At 33.5% G+C, this 20,549-nt stretch overlaps 1 protein-coding gene across 1 annotated transcript in view; it reads left to right on the top strand.

Annotated features, from left to right (window-relative positions):
* Positions 1 to 20,549, top strand: part of LOC133199284 (uncharacterized) — a 48,677-nt gene that overhangs the window by 21,560 nt on the left and 6,568 nt on the right. Inside the window, exons 6-22 of the mRNA XM_061335114.1 lie at positions 4,112 to 4,363; positions 4,554 to 4,691; positions 4,853 to 4,990; positions 5,443 to 5,583; positions 6,033 to 6,170; positions 9,984 to 10,285; positions 10,374 to 10,461; positions 10,582 to 10,646; positions 14,053 to 14,089; positions 14,199 to 14,296; positions 14,986 to 15,114; positions 15,630 to 15,778; positions 15,866 to 16,001; positions 16,271 to 16,417; positions 17,016 to 17,100; positions 19,950 to 20,023; positions 20,342 to 20,476. Coding sequence (XP_061191098.1) covers positions 4,112 to 4,363; positions 4,554 to 4,691; positions 4,853 to 4,990; positions 5,443 to 5,583; positions 6,033 to 6,170; positions 9,984 to 10,285; positions 10,374 to 10,461; positions 10,582 to 10,646; positions 14,053 to 14,089; positions 14,199 to 14,296; positions 14,986 to 15,114; positions 15,630 to 15,778; positions 15,866 to 16,001; positions 16,271 to 16,417; positions 17,016 to 17,100; positions 19,950 to 20,023; positions 20,342 to 20,476 — 2,252 coding nt within the window. The remainder of the gene's footprint in view (positions 1 to 4,111; positions 4,364 to 4,553; positions 4,692 to 4,852; positions 4,991 to 5,442; positions 5,584 to 6,032; positions 6,171 to 9,983; positions 10,286 to 10,373; positions 10,462 to 10,581; positions 10,647 to 14,052; positions 14,090 to 14,198; positions 14,297 to 14,985; positions 15,115 to 15,629; positions 15,779 to 15,865; positions 16,002 to 16,270; positions 16,418 to 17,015; positions 17,101 to 19,949; positions 20,024 to 20,341; positions 20,477 to 20,549) is intronic.

Here is a 20,549-nt window from a genome sequence, read left to right as displayed (position 1 = left end):
TAGAGGCTGTTAGGTCATAAGTTTTCCCTCATTTTTACTAAATGTCTCATACTTGATCTATATTCTACTGCAACACAACTGTATTAAATATGTGGAGATAACGAACCGTATTCGAGCTCAAAATTCCATTACAAAATAGGAGCAGAGTAAACACGGACCTCTAAGACATCAATGATGGGATCATGTGCCATTTAGGAGTGAGCATCCCCTGCCGGCCGATCACACCCGCTGTGTGCTCCTTGTCATGATGGGAAATAACGGAAAAATCCGTAGACAATTCAGTGTGTATATAATGGCCTAACAATTAGTGTGTAAAAAGTCAGTTAGCATTTGACTTAAAGATAGATTGTATTTGCCGATAAAATCATTGTTTCGACCATAGAACTTTAAACGACACTGCTGATATTCTTGTTAATCAATTTGTTTTTCAATAAGTTACCCCGTTTTAGAAATTGTTTATAGGTAGAGCTTTATTTTGCATATCAAATAAACTGAGAGATATAAGCCCCGTATTCCATTTTTATTCATACTTCCAAGAAAATTTTCATCACAAAGTCTTCTAACCTTTTTAAGCTTCCTTTTGCACTTTTTTTTTTAGATTTACCTGAAACAGGGTCTTTCGAATAAAATAATTAAGAATGTTTTTCTTAATATCTAGACAATTGTCAGGTCAGTTTTATCCACCCATATTTAAGTGTTGAAGGATAAGTCACATATTCATCATCCTATCTGAACTGTCACTTGTGGCAGAAATATCTGCCTCACCACAATTTGTGACTCTAATTATTCTGTTCACTAGAATGTCCTTATTCAAGATTCTTAAGACCTTTGTCTGCAAACTATTTTGAATATCTAATTTCTTCCATTTTATCAGTATTTCAGGTATCAGAGCAGCATCACCTGTATCCCCAAAACTGAATCTATCTCACTCACTCTGCAAATAATTTATACAGTTATGAAGGTTTCATCCAAGTTAAGAACCTTTAATTTCCGTATTCTAATATACAATATGTTGACATTTTGTCTATTGAGTATTACTGAGTATTAACGAGGCATCCAGAAAATCTGGACTTTTCAATTACCAGCATTGTCTGCAAACATTAGTTGTATTGTCTATATCTGACTCACTAAATATCAGTTATTTTTTTACCATATTTTTTTTATAGATTGTAACACTAAATTCAGAGAAATTAAATTAGGGGCATGTTCATTAACCGGGTTTAAACTACAATTTTCACATTATACTTCCCTTAATAGTAAAATAACTAATTTTTGTTATAAATTATACGAGTTTTCCATCCCCTCGTCCCTCACGCCAATCTGTATTTATTTCTGAATGTTTATTTGCCTAAAAGTATACGAAATGTGTCAGCTGGAAAACATCATATGGATAGTACAGGCCCCACGATCCACTGGCACGGTAAAGTTGTTATATTGATTCAGTCACGTTATTCCAGGTAGATACTATCAAAAATAATAATATTCAGTCAATGATTTTACATTTCTTACCTGTATTGTACTCTTAACTCATCTTGTGTAACGCATGTTTAACAGTCACCGTGCACTGGAACTACCCAGCGTTACACCACCTTTTGCATATGAGCTTCGCCAGGGGCATTCCCTCTGTATATCGGTAAACTAGTCAACCATTAAAAATTGTCGCAGGCAGGCCGAATGGTCGCCCCATAAAAAGAATACAAGGATGTTCTTGGACTAAATTACATTTTATTGGCTTTGTACAAATTTAAAATTTCAAGATGGTTTCCTGTTTGGATTGAATGGCTTCCTGGACCAAATGGGATCTACAAAATTATTGTAAATTACATACATTATTACATTTGTATCTGAAATATACTGACTAGATTTGTGCTCGTGCATATTAAAACATTTACTGTATACTTTACATTTTCTGCATTTAACTGCAAATACTCTAGCATTTTACTGCACACTGGATTTTACTGCATTCTCCACACAATATACGAAATACTATACACACGTACTTTACACCAAACATTGTAGCTACCACATACTTTAATATAATTGTATACTATTAGAATAATACTTGAAATGATAGCACTGCACATATTACTCAATCACATAATTTATACCAAAATTAAGAACTAAGGTCCTTGGCCATTTCGGGAAACTGTATAAGATAAAAACCTTTAAATTAATAAAACAAACTTACCTCTGAAGAGATGTGAAAGTCTAGTCAATACTTTATGAAGAATACTATTAAAAATACTCGAGCAAGTCAAGTCCGTCTGCTCTACTCAATTGCTACACCCTACTGACTACAAAACGGCACTACTCAATTAAACCCGCCAAGTAAATTCTACTGAACAAATAAAATATTATGGAACATAGTTATGAAATTTAAGTTAGTTATTTACATAGCAGAAATTTGAATGTTAAACTATATGGAACCATGTTTGGACGTTAATTGTGACAAACATCAATCATTTGCCTTTGTCGTTTGCTTCAATTTATTTCAGAAAGTATAAAAAGAATTTCAGGATCACCAAATTGTGGTTTTCTGAATCTGTAACTGATGAGGCTTTCCATATATATGAGGCACGTTTTTTTCAATAGTAGGTCAAACTCCAAGGTCAAGGTCAAAATGTTAAAGATTTTTGTTCCCAAGGTAAGGTCTTATCACAAACAATAGAAATGTGATGTATGAAAGCCCTAGCCCAAGCACCAACCGTTCAAAAGTTATGACCAAGGTTAAAGTTTGGTAAGATTTTGCTGTTGTGGGTCAAACGCTAAGATCAAGGTCAAACCGTCAAATATGTTGGTATCCAAAGAGAGATCTTGTAACAAGGAATACACATGTGAAATATGAAAGCCATGCTCCAACCAATCAAAAGGTATGGACAAGGTTAAAGATTTTGAGGAAAAGTAGACAAACACACAGGAAGACAGTCAGGCGTGAAGACAGGGCAAAACTGTATGCCCTAAAGTCTTCGATTACGAGGGCATCAAAATGACAAAGTACTTGAAATACTGAAAAGCGCTTAGCGCATTTGTTAGTCTCTGTAAGGCATCATAGTATTGTTATTTGATTGATAAATGACACTTTAATTGGGATTGCAATATTTCTCCGATTATGGTATCAGTTATCGTTCAATGTAAAATACAGGATCCGGAATAATTTAGAAATGTTATCTTCTTTCCAAAAAGTCTCTATCACAAACTTTATTTCTGCAGTGCTGTTTTAATTTCCCTTGTGAGATCAGGCAATTAAAATAATACACCGCATTTCAATGAGAATAATCAAAGAATGACTTGTTTAAAACATGAATAATTATGTCTGTAGGTGGCGGTTAGCCGGAAATACGAAAATGAAAGTAAAAATTCTTCAGGTAAAAAAAGCACTGCAGCTATGCTTATGGCTTCATGGAACATTTTGTAAGATGAAGTATCTGTATGCGTTCTTTTTGGGACAGTAATATAACATCTTTAAGGTTTGAATATACTGAGTTGCATTGTAAGTACCCTTATAGTATTGTTAGATTGTCTGTATTTATAGACTGATTTAATTACATAATTGAGTCTCTTTTCTCAAAATAAGCCCGTACGTATTACGTTTTTCTGCTAATTTTTCATAAAAGAAGTCAGAGAATATTTTTAAAATATGGAATGTAGTCTTCATCTGCATTTACTATCAGAGCAATACCTTTTACTGAAACTACAATGATCAACCGCAGTTATAGAGGTCTCTCATTTCAATATTGATAACATACAATTATTCGGGTGTTTCATTCTTCTTTGTATATAGTAACAATATATAGGTACATATATAGATACTTTTATAAAGACAGTCACATCAAATATAAATAATTATTGTCATTTTCCTTAAACCATACATGTTTCATTTATAAAATCCTCTATCCCTTTAATTCTTATCAGTTCTGCCTGCTTAAAAATATCTGCGATGAGTTCAAATTAGACGAAATATTTTTTAATACGTCATTTTCTAAGATTTCGCCGCACATCTAAATTTTCAAAAACTGTGTAATAATTTATGTTAGATAATACATTTACTGGGTCAAATATTTAAGAAAGGTAAATATTTAATGTAAATTAAATTTAAACTTCTATATTTTAGGTCCTGGTTCCTATGTTGATCGTTTTGCTGGGTTTTTCCTTTATGTGTCACATAATAAATCAAAGGACGACAGTCATCTTTGTTTTCATGAGATTCAAACAGTAGACGGTACACCAACAGAGAACCAGACAATCAGCTGTCCTGTACATGGACGATACGTTATATACTACAACGAGAGGAGACCGGGTGTCACGTATCCAAGTTACTACTCTCGGCATGCTTTCAATGAATTGTGTGAACTCGAAGTTTATGGTAAGTCTTAAAGTACACTCTTATGTCTGCACTACAGATATATATTTAATGTTTTTGAGTGAGGTATTGATGTAACTATTCTCATGATGCATACAGTAAGTATGTAATTTATAAGTTTATGGCGATTTATTGAAATATGGTACCAATATGTTGTATTTCAAATATGCAGTAAATGATTTACTTTATCAAGGTTGCAGTAATGCAAGAAAGTATGGTGAAAATTGTGACCATTACTGTCCTGAAAACTGTCAGGAACAAATATGTAACATCACCACAGGAGAATGTTTGGGTTGTATACCGGGATATCAAGGTCTGAGTTGCAGCAGATGTAAGTAACTTACTTCAGCAACTATAAAGGTAGCACGGTAACTATATTAAGAATATTATATTAGGACAAGAACAAAGAGGATTCTTTTAAATATCTCAAGTAAAATTTTAATAATTTGATTTTTATGAATACTTCTAGCAAATTATTTCTTACTCTTTCAGCATGTGATAATCATACGTACGGTCAAGACTGTTCTCTATCATGTGGTAACTGTAGTGACGGAGAAACCTGTCACAATGTCAACGGCACATGTATCAATGGTTGTATTTCGGGGATGGAAGGAGAAAAATGTCTAAAAGGTGATACGCATCTTCCGTGTGAAAAGTGTTTTTTTTGTCTTTACCATTTCAAAGTCCTCATTCACTGAATTGAAGATACATGTACTACTTTTCCTATTGTTTTTAATCATTTAGCATTGAATTATTTTTGTGAAGTCCCTCATTCCATTGGCAAATCATTTTGTATATCCTTAGCATTGTCAAAGCGGAGGGCAAAGGAAATGAAATTTCTATGGCCGTAATAAGACAACGAAACATGTAGAAGCAAAGTTGAAAAAAGTGAAATGTTTTTATGTGTTCTTAATTTTGTAATCGAGGCCTATGTGTCCTAAAGATTAAAATGTCAACCTGTTAAGAACGGATTTTTTTCTGATATGAAAAAAATACTTTTAATTGTATTCAAAGTATTTGTTTCCTTTTATGCCTGGCTGAAGATTTGTTTTATTTATCAGATTTTTAAAAATTATATTCAGTATGTAATAAAGGTTCTTATGGTGAAGACTGTATACATAAATGCAGTGACGACTGTGGAGTACCAAACATTTGTGACAGGTTTACTGGGGAGTGTGAGGGAGGGTGTCAGCCGGGATGGAAAGGAATACGTTGTGATAAAGGTATATATGTTTCTCTGCTATATTCACAAGAAATGGTGGTATGATATTCTTAATAACCTTAAAGAAACACATGAATGGCAAAAACGTAAACATCAGAAGAGTTACTTTTATAGCAAACTTCTTATAATGGTTTGTTTACGCCTTTTATAAATAATACATGTAAATCATCTGACAATAGTGAATGTTGATAGTTTGTTATTTTTACCCAATCTTGAAGCATAGAAGACATTAATGTTATACAACATCCAGAAGCCGAACATCAAGTGGTTGTTAAATCAGCTGCGTCCATTTATCTATGCTATTGTCATTTTGGGAGGCAAAGCTTATTGTATTAATATCTTTACATGTAAATGAAAAAAAAAACGAATTTGCTTATGGTGTGTTACTTCTGTTTATATGTGAAACGAAGACAAAATTGCCATTATGCGTCCATAATTACTTTCTTAAAGAATGTGACGGTGGGATGTACGGTTATAACTGCAATGAAACGTGTGGCCATTGTCTTAATGACGCTCAGTGTCATCATATCAACGGTACCTGTTTAGACGGATGTTCTGCTGGATACGAGGGATCGCTGTGTGTCAGAGGTAAGGATTTATTATCCTTAGAAGGCATTTTTTATCACATGTTATTATGGTTATTTCCTTCAAGTAACAATAACTACTTTCAATGTTTTTTGCTTTATTGTCATTGCAATTGAATGTTGCGGAATTTTTAATGGATTTTATAAAGATTAAAAAGAGGGAAAAATGACAAAATATTCAATTCCCTATAACACACACAAAGCGGTAGAATACACAATAGGAACCAAATACACTTTCAATACATTAGCAATACCAACAATTACCTTATTAAATTGAGCCAAAAATTGTATTTTTAAAATTAACTTGCCATTTTTCCCCTCGCAATGTTTATTTGCATTATTTGATTTTCTTCCTCAAAATGGCTCTTACGTTTATAAGCCACACCAGTTCTGAAAGGCGGTAACGCGCGGTATTCAATTTCTCAGCACGACAAGATGCTATTATGCGACCAATGACATCCCAAAATAAGAATTCAATTCCATGCAATAACTCTTTTTAAAGTTCACTAAGTTGAACATTTCACAAAAACACACTTCAAACGATGATGTGTAACGTCTTTCCTTCATAAGGCGAGGTAAAAAATCAAATGAATAACGTTGAACGTTATTAAGTTACAATTGAACATATAGCGGACACTGCAGATGACAAAGAATTGTTCGCTTAATTTTGTACTGTGATTAAAACAATCTATTTAACTGAAATAAAAGATAAATATATGAAATTTCCCTATTTTATAGAATGTCGTCAAGGGCATTGGGGTATAAACTGTGAAACGAACTGCAGCACAAAATGTCTCAACCAGACATGTCACCATAAATCAGGAGTCTGTTCAGCACAGGTTAGCTTTTGACAAAAGTACAGAAAAATTTTTTGGGATGTGACCATTATTGATACATGTTATTCCTTGTAAATTTTTTTTTTGCTTTAAAGACAACTACGGATACCTTTCCATCGCTTCCAGTGATTGTTGGTGGCATCGCTTTTGTTGTTGTGCTCGTCATTGTATTCATTTCTGTGATCTTACTCAGACGGTAAGATGAAGGGAAATGAACAAAAAGTCAAAATAAATGCACATACAAGTCACATAATAAATTTTGAGAACATTTCTACAATCAATAAAGAGAAAAACTACAAAGTCTTTCTTTAAAAAAATAATATTTATTTATACAGATAGTTTTCATATGACATATTTTTCTCTCCGAGTTATTTCCCTTGGCCGACATCTTGGTGGTCAACCTAGTAATTTTTTCCTCTTTGTCTTACCAAATCTAAGAGGGTGTAGTAGAAATATTTGGGGAGACATCTTTATAGAATAAAAGTTATGAAAAAAAGGAGGCTTTAACAAATGTATATTTTTCAGAAAAACCATGCTTCCTACCCCACAATGGTCAGTATAAAAATTTAAAGTTGGTTGAATAATGAAGGAATAGGAGCATGTTGACCTCCAATATGGCGGCCAACGGGAAATAACTCTTGCTAATTTGGGCCTACTGAAAACTATCTATTGTCTTCATTTAAGGTCTAGTTAATCTGTTAATGTAAAATAATTGCTTGTCCGCTTAGCAGGCATACAACGCTGAGCTGACGTTTAGAGTTTTTAGTTTCATTGTAGTGCAAGAGCATCAAAAGGAAGTAACCACAGACAAATGAAAAAGAATAGTAGAATAGGTATTTTTTCTACCATGTTCTACATTTAGTATTTATTTTGTATTAAATTTCATCTCATACTGTAAACCAACTATTATTCGCGTTAACTTTTATTCGCGATTCGTCAGTTTGAAATCATTCTGCGACGATTAATTTTCGCGACTGAGGAAACATTCTCTACAAAAACAAAGCAAAATAAATGGTTTGCAGCGATTTATATTTGCGAGATTGAGTAGGTCGCGAACCTCGTGAATATTTCTCGCATGCGAAATAAAAGGTTTACAGTATTTCACAACTGTTTTGTCACTTAATTGTTAAAAAATTACATTAAATAGAAAAGAGAAAACTACAGCTTCGATAAGGGATATAATTTCTCAAATAATAGATATTGATGGTATTTTCAACATCATCAATATTTTCTTATGCATTTAGCCATCAGTTAGCATCTACCGGGTATATGTATCAAGCATAAGCCAATCAATATTGGGAGGTAATCAAAACTTTTGCCTGCTCTTTATTCCTCACTATTTGCCCTTAAATTTCACACAGTTCTTATAGACATTTGGTATCTATGTAATGAGAAAAAAAGGACAACTGAAATGTATTTAGTTCTTAGCTGGATAGCAAATCTTAACTAGTTTCCTGTAAGCTAATTAAATAAGGCAAATATTTTAATTAATAACTGTTTATTTTCAGAGGTATTTTATCGAAAAAACAACGCCGGTACAGTCCTTAAAATTTTAGCCATTCAAATTTTAGTTCACATGCATATCCATGTTTTCTATATTTTTATTTTTACATATTTTCCTCGTAAAGAGACTCCAAAAAAAAATACCTATGTGCGAAATTTCAAAGATTTTCACTGAAAATTATGAAAGATATAGCCAAATTAGTATTAGCCAATCAGAATCATATTGCAGAACCTCCTAATGCATAACTATGCTTTAAATTTCAAAGTATTTCATAAAAAAAAAAGAAAGATATTGAGATTTTTGTTTCAGCCAATCAGAGCGTAGCAAACGTGCATGCGCGTGCGCTCAAGGTCTTATTTAACACAATTATCTTAATATGTACACTACTAAGGTATATTTATATTCTGAGTTTCAAAGCATTTAATCAAACAATAGGGAACTTAGAGGTTTTTCAATTTTATCAGTTATTTCACACATCGCACGCTCCCGCAAGTGCATGCAGGTGTGTGCAAAATGACCCTCATTCCGCACATTTACACAACATGCCTATTAAGCCTTAAAAAGTTTCAACTCAATTGGATGAGCAGTTTCCGAGAACACTCGCAATAAATGTACCGGAGAAGAAATTTTCCAGAAAGAGAGTTTGTTTCTTTGTATGTTGTTTAACGTCCCTCTCGAGAATTTTTCACTCAAATGGAGACGCCACCACTTGCCGGTGGAGAGCTGCAAATGTTGTCCTATGCTCGGCACTCAGGGCCATTGAGCAGTGAGGGATCTTTTTCGTGCCAGCACCTACTGCGACACGGGACCTCGGTTTATACGGTCTCATCCGAAGGACCGATCTCCACGTCCCACAATGGGATTCGAACCCGCGACGTAAGGATCAAGTCCCAAAAAGAAAGTAAAAACAATATGTTCCAAAACTTCGTTTGGGAGACATAATAATAATCAAGATATGAGAAACTCTAATGATTGTCTTAAAATGTTACCGTCACCGTAGCCTAGTGGTAGGGCGTTGACGTAGTGATCGGGAGAACGGGGTTCGGTTCTCGTTCCCACGCCGCGTCAAACCTAAGACCTTAACATTGGTAGTGACTTCTCCATCGCCAAGCGCCCGGCACTAGAAGTGAAAGTCACCGGTCTTTCGGATGAGACCTTAAAACATCGATGTCCCTTGTCAAAGCAGGCGTTGGCACGATAAAGAACCCTCACTGTTTAATGGCCCTAATTAAGTGCCGAGTAAAGGCTTAAATTTGAAGCACTTCAACAGTAAAAGGTGACGTCTCATATTAGTGAAAAACTCTTGTAAGGGACGTAAAAACAAAGCTTTCTAATATTTATCTAGCAACCTCACTATAATTATCCGTAGAGTGGTTTTGTCTGCAAGCTTGGTTTTAACATCCAAAGAAAATAAAACTCAACACTGAACATAACCAAAGTCAGACGAAAGTACATATAAGTATACTTTTCATTCAAGCTACACCACCAACAGTGAAAAAGGACTTCAAAAATATTTATGAGAATATAGACGTAACTTCAGAATCCAGAAACACAAGTGGTTCTCGATATATTCCAAGATCAGGAACTCAAGAAATGAAAGCGAGCAACGTTGAGGTAGACGATGATATTGACAACGATGAGAAAATACATGACGAAAATCCATACGGAGATTTTTATATGAATGAGGAAACAATCCCAGATATTAATATCGATCAAATAGAAAACATTATTAGAGAGAAACAGCAAAATGAAGATGATGGCTTTCAAAGGGAGTATGCAGTAAGGATATCTAAAAGAATAGTTAATATATCCATAGTTAGTTAATACCTGTCTTCTGTTTTGAAGCAATTATTTTTTCAATACTTAGGCACTCCCATACGGGGAAAGATATCCTTGTAATGCTGGAAAACAACCAGAAAACATACCAAAGAACAGATTCAAGACGACATTTCCATGTATGTTTCTCCAAATTGATAGATTTTCGTATAATAAGTACATTTATACATATTACAAGTATAGGCAATCAAGCAATGGTATATATTGATTTATCTTTTAAAAACGATCATTACTTTCAGACGACCATTCAAGAATCAAATTGTCAAACAGTCAGTCAGACTATATCAACGCCAATTTTATTGACGTAAGTACATAAGCAGCTGACACTCGACATTTTGGTACGGTAAAATGATTTCTTACATTGATTGATTGATTAGCAGTATTTCAGCCATATTTTCGCGGATGAATTTAGTTTATATGATCATTTTTAGCTCACCTGAGCTGAAAGCTCAAGTGAGCATTTCTGATCACCTGTTGTCCGTCGTCCTTCCGTCTGTAAACTTTTCACATTTTCAAGTTCTTCTCAAGAACCACTGGGCCAATTTTAACCAAACTTGGTACAAAGCATCCTGGGGTAAAGGGGAGTTTAAATTGTTAAAATGAAAGGCCAAATCCTATTGCAAGGGGATATAATCAAGAAAAGGCAAAAATAGGGTGGGGTCATGAAAAAAATCTTCTTCTCAAGAATCACTGAGCCAGAAAAGCTGAAACTTATGTGAAAGCATCCTGGGGTAGTGTAGATTCTTAGATTCCTGGGGTAGGGCGGGGCCACAATAGGGAATCCAATTATTACATTGAAATAAATAGGAAAAATCTTTAAAAATTTTCTTCTCAAGAACCCCTGGGCCAGAAAAGCTGAAACTTATGTGAAACCATTCTTGGGTAGTGTAGATTCTAAATTGTTAAAATCGTGACCCACTGGGGTAGGGCGGAGCCACAATAGGGAATCCAAGTTTTACATCGGAATTTATAGGAAAATTCTTTAAAAATCTTCTTCTCAAGAACTACTGGGCCAGAAAAGCTGACTAAATCGTCCAGATATTGAAAATTTACGAATTTGGAAGAGGTACCCTCATCATCATTACTATGCAATTAGTTGAGGATTTTCAAAGAATTCACACATTTTCACTATATTAACAGAGACCCCCCCCCCCCCCTTTCAGAGAAACAACAGAACCCCTGGGGCCACAAGTTTTAAAAAAAATTGTAAAAGCATCCTTGCACATCTTAACTATACACTTGTTTCTTTGCTTTATAATCAGGAGTAGAAAAAATATTTTGAAAGAAATTATGAATTTTCACTATATAATCAATAGAGCCCCCCCCCCCTCCTTCACCAGAACCCCTTACCCAGGGGCCATGAAATTCACAATTTTGGAAGAGGCAGCCATGCTCATCATAACAATGTACTTAATTAGTTTGTTTCATACCCAGAAGCAGAGAAGAAGATTTTCTCAGATTTAATGCATTTTCACTATATAAACAATAAAGCCCCACCCTAACACCAGAAGCCTGACCCAGGGGCCATGAAACTATGTACTTAGTTAATTTATTTAATACCCATGAGCAGAGAAGAGGATTTTTAAAAATGTAATGCATTTTTACTATATAATCAATAGAGCCCCACCCTAACACTAGAACCCCTGACCCAGGGGCCATGAAATTCAAAATTTTGGAAGAGGCAGCCATGCTCATTATAACTATGTACTAAGTTACTTTATTTCATACCCAGGAGCAGAGGAGAAGATTTTCAAAGATTTAATGCATTTTCACTATATGATCAATAGAGACCCACCCCAACACCAGAACCCCTGACCCTGGGGCCATGAAATTCACAATTTTAAAAGAAGCAGCTATGTTCATCATAACAGTGCAATTTGTTAATTTATTTAATACTCATCAGTAGAAGAAGATTTTCAAGAATATAATGCATTTTCACTATATAATTAATAGAGCCCCATCCTAAATCTAGAACCCCTGATCCAGGGGCCATGAAATTCACAATTTTGGAAAAGGCAGCCATGGTCATTATAACTATGTACTTAGTTACTTTATTTCATACCCAGGAGCAGAGGAGATGATTTTCAAAGATTTCAAAGATTTTCAAAGCATTTTTACTATATAATCAATAGAACCCCGCCCTTACACTACAACCCCTGACCCAGGGGCCATGAAATTCAAAATTTTGTAAGAGGCACTCTTGCTCATCATAACTATGTACTTACTTAGTTTATTTAATACCCAGGAGCAGAGAAAAAGATTTTCAAAGAATTAATGCATTTCCACTATATATTCAATAGAGCCCGGCCCTAATACCAGAACCCCTGACCCAGGGGCCATGAAATTCAAAATTTTGTAAGAGGCACTCTTGCTCATCATAACTATGTACTTACTTAGTTTATTTAATACCCAGGAGCAGAGAAAAAGATTTTCAAAGAATTAATGCATTTCCACTATATATTCAATAGAGCCCGGCCCTAATACCAGAACCCCTGACCCAGGGGCCATGAAATTCACAATTTTGATAGAGGCAGTCTTGCTCTACATAACTATGTACTTAGTTAGTTTATCTAATACCCAGGAGCAGAGAAGATTTTCAAAGAAATAATGCACTTTCACTATATGATCTATATAGCCCCACCCTAGCACCAGAACCCCTGACCATGGGGCAATGAATTTCACAATTTTTGTAGAGGACTCAATGCTTATTACAATCATGCCAACAGTTTGACTGCTTGATGTTCAGGAGTAAAGGAGAAGATTTTTAAAGATTGCATTAATTTTTGTGGTTTTAGCCCCACCCCTCAGGCCCCAGGGGGGGCAGGGACCATGAAATTAATAGTTTTTGTTCCCCTTCACCCATAGATGCTATATGCCAAAATTGGTTGAAATTGGTTGAGCTGTTTCAGAGAAGAAGCTGAAAATGATTAAATGTTAACGCACGACGGACGACGCACGACGACGGACAAAAACGGATAGCAATAAGTCACCTGAGTGACCCAGGTGACCTAAAAATGCAATTTGTGCCACGTTTTCTAAGATGTCAGACATTAAAAATATAATAGAAGGATATGTAAACTTAAAATATCGCACAATTTTGGTAAACAGATTTATTTAAATCGCATCAATCCTGGTTCAAATGAAATAATTGTTATGTTCAAAGTTTCAAAAAAGAGTTTTGCTACTGTATGAATGTTAATGAATTACAGATATAGGACACCATTATACAATAGAAGCATAACAGGAAAAATATATAAATGAAGAGATAAATATAAAAAAGAAGTTATTGTCTTTAGAACTATTTAAAAAGAATAATTGATTTATTAAAGGAAAAAATATTTTTAACTTCTTTTATCAAAACAAATTATTTTGATACACATCAAGAAAAAGAAAACAAAACTTACATTTCTATAGGGCATATATTTCAAAATTTGATTACTGAAAGATTTTGTAAAAAAAATTGATGACATCCTGTGAGGCTGGAGCTACATACTAGTAAATAGGAATACATGACAAATTCGAAATCTTCTAAAACACTAATACATTTGAATATTTGCTTAATTAATACGTACATTTATTATTTTCTCGTATATGGAAATCATTATACTTTTAAGAAGCATAGCAGGTTATACTTAGTACATGTATTTTGTAGAGTGGCATTCATCAAATATTTTCCTTCATAAAATATTTTGATTTCCTTTCATTTACAGGGTATTAATGAAACAAACAAGTATATTGCAGCGCAAGGTACCAATTTTGTTCCTGTTCGTTCGTAGTTTTGATGTTTTTTTCTTTAAACACGCTTAACAATTAGAAAAAAGTAATTCCGTGCTAAAGATATTTATGTCTTTAAAAGGACCTCGTCAGAACACAGTTACAGACTTCTGGACCATGATTTGGCAGGAAAATGTCAACCAATTAGTTATGCTCACCAACCTCAAAGAAGGGAATAAGGTAATGTCAAGTATGATATGATATTGCTTACCAACCTGGAAGACTTATTTATATAAGGTTATTAGATGGTAATTTAACAAATTACTGAGAGTGAAATTTTATATATTGATTCGTTACCCAAGAACGGGCTCTATATTTGAAAACAAAAAATTAAACGAGGCAAACTACTGACAAAATGTTGATGATACTAGGATATTAACAGCCCGTTGAAAGTCAACATTTCGCCATTTCTTTGGTTGATGCAATGACATTTTTAGCAAATACAATCTATCGTTAAGTTGAATATTGACTGAAGCTTTTCATATACATTTAAATTAATAGGACATTGCTTTCATATTGTCTACAGATTTTTCCGATCATGATAAGGAGCACAAGGCATATCTGACCGGTCGACAGGGGATGCTTACTCCTCCATGGCACCTGATCCCACTTCTGATGTTTCAGAGGTCCGTGTGTGCTCTGCTCGCAAGTTGTATTGTTTCAATGGACTCTTTTGAGCTTGATTACTGTTTATTATCTTCATATATATTTTTTCTTCACATACCAGAAGAAACCAAAATAGCTATAGGATGTTGTTTTTGCCATGAGATTAGCTGCACATAAGCAGTTATTTTTTTTTTTGGTTTTTAACCCCTTTACGAAAAAAGAAATGTTTAAGAATCTAACATTATCGTACATCTACTTACAAGACAAAATGTTCCAAGTACTGGCCTGATCTACACCAAACTACTACTTTCGGTGTGGTGTCCATACAGTCGGAGGAGGAGCATGAATATGCATATTACAATATCAGGAAATTCAGAGTGACCCATCAAGGGGTAGGTCAATATAAGGGAAGATCTGCCATATTTGAAATTAATATTTCTGGTTAAAGTATTCTATAAAAGCCATTAGACAAAAGTCCATTCAGTTGATCAAAAAAGTCAGACAACGCATACTTTTTACCACATGATAATGTACACGCTGTCCAAAACACCAAAGGCAATTGATACAGATATATGTTGTTGTATTCTTTATTTTAATTTCTGTACTAATAACGTCAAAGACAATAAATTGATTGTTCATATGGGTCTTATTTTCTAATACATTTATGTTAGCTTTTTTCATGGGGAGAATTTTTTTTCTCTAAATAAAAGCACATTTGAAGAAGATATGCTTCTTTCAAAGCGTAAAATGTTTTGTACTTTTCTTAAAATTAAATCTTAATGACATTTATCAACCAAAAACATTAAAAGTTAAAATATAACCCTATTTGATATCATTATCAATTTTGAGAATTGTTGTTCCTTTATAGTAAGACATCTACAATATTTTGTTTTCGTTCTTTGATCAGATAAAGAAATCCCGCGTAGTAACCCAGTACCACTATACTGCCTGGCCGGACCACGGTGAACCAGAACTGCTCTGTCTTGTAGTTTTTCATGACCACGTGACAAGGACAGCTTATCAGCAAAATAGTGGTCCTACTTTAGTACACTGCAGGTTATAAAAGAACAAATTGAAATTTATTTTCATACAGTTTAATTCCCTCGATAAATAAATAACATATTTCTCGTCTTATAATCCTAGCGCTGGTATAGGCCGTACAGGTACATATATTGCTATAGACGCTTTATACAAGACGGGAAAAATAGAAGGAAAAGTCAACATCGCCGAGTACGTGAAGAAAATGAGAGAAAACAGAATGAACATGGTTCAAACTTATGTGAGTGATCTTTATGAATGATAAAATTTGCATAGTATTTGTCTAAAAGGAATGTATTTAAAAAATAAAGCTATAGAATTCTTTTTTGATCAGTTTGACGTGAAAATAGCCTTACTAAATATCTGTCAAGAGAGTCTAAGAAAAATTCTTTAGTTCCTAAAATGAATATAACAAATATACAAAAAAATATAAACTTGCCCTTATCCGTTGTGCAAAATTCGGAAATTGCTTATATTTGACAAATAAAAATTTTATTCTAAACATTTCAGGAACAGTACATGACTATTTTTCTAGCACTTGACACTATGTTCAAAGCTCCAACATGTGTACAAACCAAACATGAATTCTTAAGGAAAGCAGAGTTAATTACAAGAGATAAACCAGCCAACAAGAGTGAGCTAAGAATGGAGTTCCAGGTAAATTTTCAAACAGGGAAACTGGTTAGGTAAATTATTATTCAAGGAATGAATTTAATAGCTATCCAAGTTATACTGGTATAACGTGGGTTTTATAAAATAGCGTGAACTGTTCTTGAGTAACTATAACTTTAGTAGCTAATAAATTCTTTTCTTATAATTTAATTTTCCATCATTAAATGTAAAAAAAAATTAGACAATTTCTCCTTCAAAAATGCCTTCAAAATGTACGTATTTTAAATTTAACGTCGAGCGTATTCATACGCTATCGACGTAAGTCATTGTGACGTAGGCAACCCAGGTTATACGATATATCTTAATTTGTTCCAATCAAATGACGCGTTACAACCAAAAAAAAAAATATTAATAATAAAATTTATTAAGATAAACCATGATTTAATCGTAAAGCACATATCTGATGAAACGTTTGAAATGTAAATATCTAATGGACCATACTTGCAAATATCTTATAACAGACACATGTGAAATATCTGTGTATATACTACTTTTTTTTATGTCTCATACATGTTCGCAGTGTAAAAAAATGCTGAAACTTAACCGGAAGAAATGAATTAAATCAAATGTTTTCGATATTTAGAATATTCTACGAGTGCGGCCCTCGTACACAGAAGTGGATTACAAGATTGCAGTACAAAACGGGGATAGTAACGCTGTTCTTCCTCGTAAGCATACGAATTTGTAATTAAAAATAACGTTCATTTACTGAGCATGAGAGGAGAATGTTTCTTTTCTATCAATGTCTGTCTGCATGTTGTACGTATTTGACCGTTTATTTCACCTCTGGAATAATTTCAGATTACCCATACGACTAAGTGTTATTTGGTTAAATGAAATATGTGGAGATAACGAACAGTATTCGAGCTAAAAAGTCCATTAAACAATGAAAATAGGAGCAGAGCAAACACGGACCTTTAAGACATTAGAGATGAGATCAGGTGCCATGGAGGAGTGATTATCCCCTGCCGACCGGTCACACCCGCCGAGTTCTTCTTGTCATGGTCGGGAAATAACCGAAAAATCCGTCGACAATTCAGTGTGTTATAAAAGGACTAACAATAATTATGAAAAAAAGCCAGTCAGTATTTGACTTAATGAAAGATTATATTTGCTGACAAGGTCATTGTATCGACCATAGAACTTACGAAATGATGACTTTAAACGAGTCTGCTGATATTCAAGTTTCATCAAGTTGTTTGTCAAAAACTTACCTCTTTTTAGAAATTGTTCATACGTAGAGCATGCTCTGGCGTATCGAATCAACTGAGAAATATAAACACCGTACGCAGGTGATAAGGGTATATTGCTGCATAAGTAAGGGAAGTTTATGATTGAAAAGTTAAAGTCATCACGTTTATCATGAAGCTTTGTTGTTAGATTACTATTAACGTCTTTTTCTAATAAAATATCCAAATATGAAACAGATATATCAGACTCTGTGTTATCTTTTATCTCAAGATCACTGGATATATCATGTCGACATAAGAATGGAAATAACCATTGTTAATTTACAATATCGTCGATATTGTCGATATATCTAAATGTCAAATTGAAGGCCACAGCAAGTGTTTCTTTCTTTTCACGTAAACGATTTTGAACAAATTCTGCTTCATATGAATACAAAATAATCGGGCGCAATTGGTACTCATGGAAATTCCAATAGATTGTTGGAAAACCTGGTCCCAAAAAAACACATAGATATTGCCAATCAGAAACTCGAGCATCTATTTAAAGTTAACTTTAGAGTGCTTTGTGTACAATGAGATTTTTTTTATAACAAATTAATTTTGCAAATAACCGATGACAAGGTAATTAAATTACGAGTTCCATTTTTATTGAAAAAGCAGCTGTCAACGATGTCAGAAAATCTGGAAATTCATTTATCATGGAGAATAGTTGTATATAAAGTTGAAAAGTCGTAAGTTTTTATGTTGTTGAATTTGATAAATTTTTGTGATTTCAAATGTTCCAAAAGTTTCTTTGAATTTTTTAGTATCCACATCTGATTTTACACCACTTCTCGAATATATTGTTGCACAGTACTCGTGAAGTTTCTCCTTCACTACTGTTAATATCTTAGTGAGGTGTAAAGAAAGAGGCTTGGTTGAACATTTACTGGAACCCACTATGTATCTTTGTTTGTAAATACATGTATGGGTGGTGACATCAAATTTTTCAAAAGTCTATAACATCAAAACTTACGAATTTCTCTACACTTTATACAACAATTTCTCACGATAAATTAAAATCTAAACTTCTTGATATCATATACAATTGCTTCTTAAATAAAAACGGATTTAGGAAATTTTCACCTCTAGTGATTGGACAGAAGCATAATTACTATAGTAATTAAATAGTTATAAACCACTCTCATTGTACACACAAGAATTTTGAAGTTGGAACAATCCGTTGGAATACCGGTGGATACTAACTGTGCTCCTTTATTAGCTGACCTGTTTTTATATTCTTATGAAGCAAAATTTAATAATAATAAAAAAAAAACTTCTACACGAGAAGAGGAAAACACTAGCTGTGGCCTTATGGTCGTTATAATGACCTTATTAGCATTGTGTCGTTTTGGCTGACTTGTTTCATACCAATTGTTAGGCCTTTGTTTTTGTACTGAATTGACTACGGATAGTCCTGTCTATGTGATCAATACATAGGGTTCATGGCGGGTGTGACTGGTTAACAGGGGATGCTTTCTCCTCCTAGGCACCCGATCCCTCCTCTGGAATTTCCAGGGGTCCGTGTTTAATGGCCTCTTCATATATTTGTATTATTTATGGATTTTTTGAGATCGATCACTGTTCGTTATCTTTACCTTTTACATTTCTTACTGTGATGTACTGTTAAACTTAACTTAGAATTTTTAATGAGATTTAGGGGTTCAGTATCTCTTTATTGACACACCAGTGTTAAAGGTTAAAAAAAAATATGAAAATACATATTTCATTTACATATGAAATTAAAAAAAAGCATGCAAGCATTTGAGAAAAAATATAACAATTTGCATAATGTAAATAGTTTGATTAAAAAAAAATAAAAATTGAATTTACTACCCTAAGAACTTTAATACTATAGTAAACTATACTTGTCTTTAGTAAACTCTAGCTTACTATAGTATTTTTTTTTTGGTTAGGGATGTACTCTTGCCACTTTTCGTTATCAGATCACTTTGATCCATCTTTTGCCAGAGTTTGGCTATATTTCCCAATTATAGTAAGATTCAATGAGATGTCATTCATATCAGTGATGACAATTTTTTTTATTATAATATGGCAAGGTTTAATGTGAATTATACAAGTTGAAATATTTATGTCCCCTGGAATTTTGTTTTAATTTTGAAGGATACTTCAATGCAACAATCTGCACTCTCAATTCCTTTCCTGAACTGAAAAGCGATATCATGCATAGTTACTTACTTTGACATGTTGATATGCTACATGAAGGTGTCTGAGTAAATGACTCTGTATTGTGTACAATTTTTATAAAACCCAGTTTTCTCTTTTAGTTGACAAATACAGTATGTTCCTGTCGTCACGTGTACCAAAGCACGGGAATTACATCAATGCTGTTACACTCTCTGTATGTATATATATTTTTCAATCATGGTTCTTGTGAAGTAATGCATAACATTATGACATATAAAACATTATCAGAACAGAGCGTATTTACACAAGTATTTTTAAAGATACTGGCGAACAGGCATAGTTTTACATAACATTGTGTTTGCATAACTTTACTTGCAGATTGATTTTAAATTTATTTTAGAAATGCAGGAAAATATGTAGAAGTTAAAATTTTCCTACAAGCGTTTCATCCACCAAATCATAACAAAGATGCGCTTTGCTCTAAGACTTATGCACTTCCCCATTATAAATATAAATATATTTTAAATTTTAGTCTTACACCAATCGAAATGCATTCATAGTAACACATTATCCCTCACAAGAGGACGTTGTTGACTTCCTTCGCCTGCTCACTGATCATGAGTCAGATATTGTGATCTGTATGGATCCTCTCAGTAATATTGAATCAGTGAGTAAATAGATATCTTTTAATATTTTTAACAATAAAACAGAAATTAATAATCAACATAAGAATTTCAGTA

The sequence above is a fragment of the Saccostrea echinata genome, unplaced genomic scaffold, assembly GCF_033153115.1.
Source record: "Saccostrea echinata isolate AGI-Se365-2 ecotype Australia unplaced genomic scaffold, CSIRO_AGI_Sech_v1 ptg000033l, whole genome shotgun sequence".
NCBI classification, from domain to species: Eukaryota; Metazoa; Mollusca; class Bivalvia; order Ostreida; family Ostreidae; genus Saccostrea; species Saccostrea echinata.
Note: the sequence above shows the minus strand (reverse complement) of the source record. Positions and strands in the feature narration are given on the sequence as shown.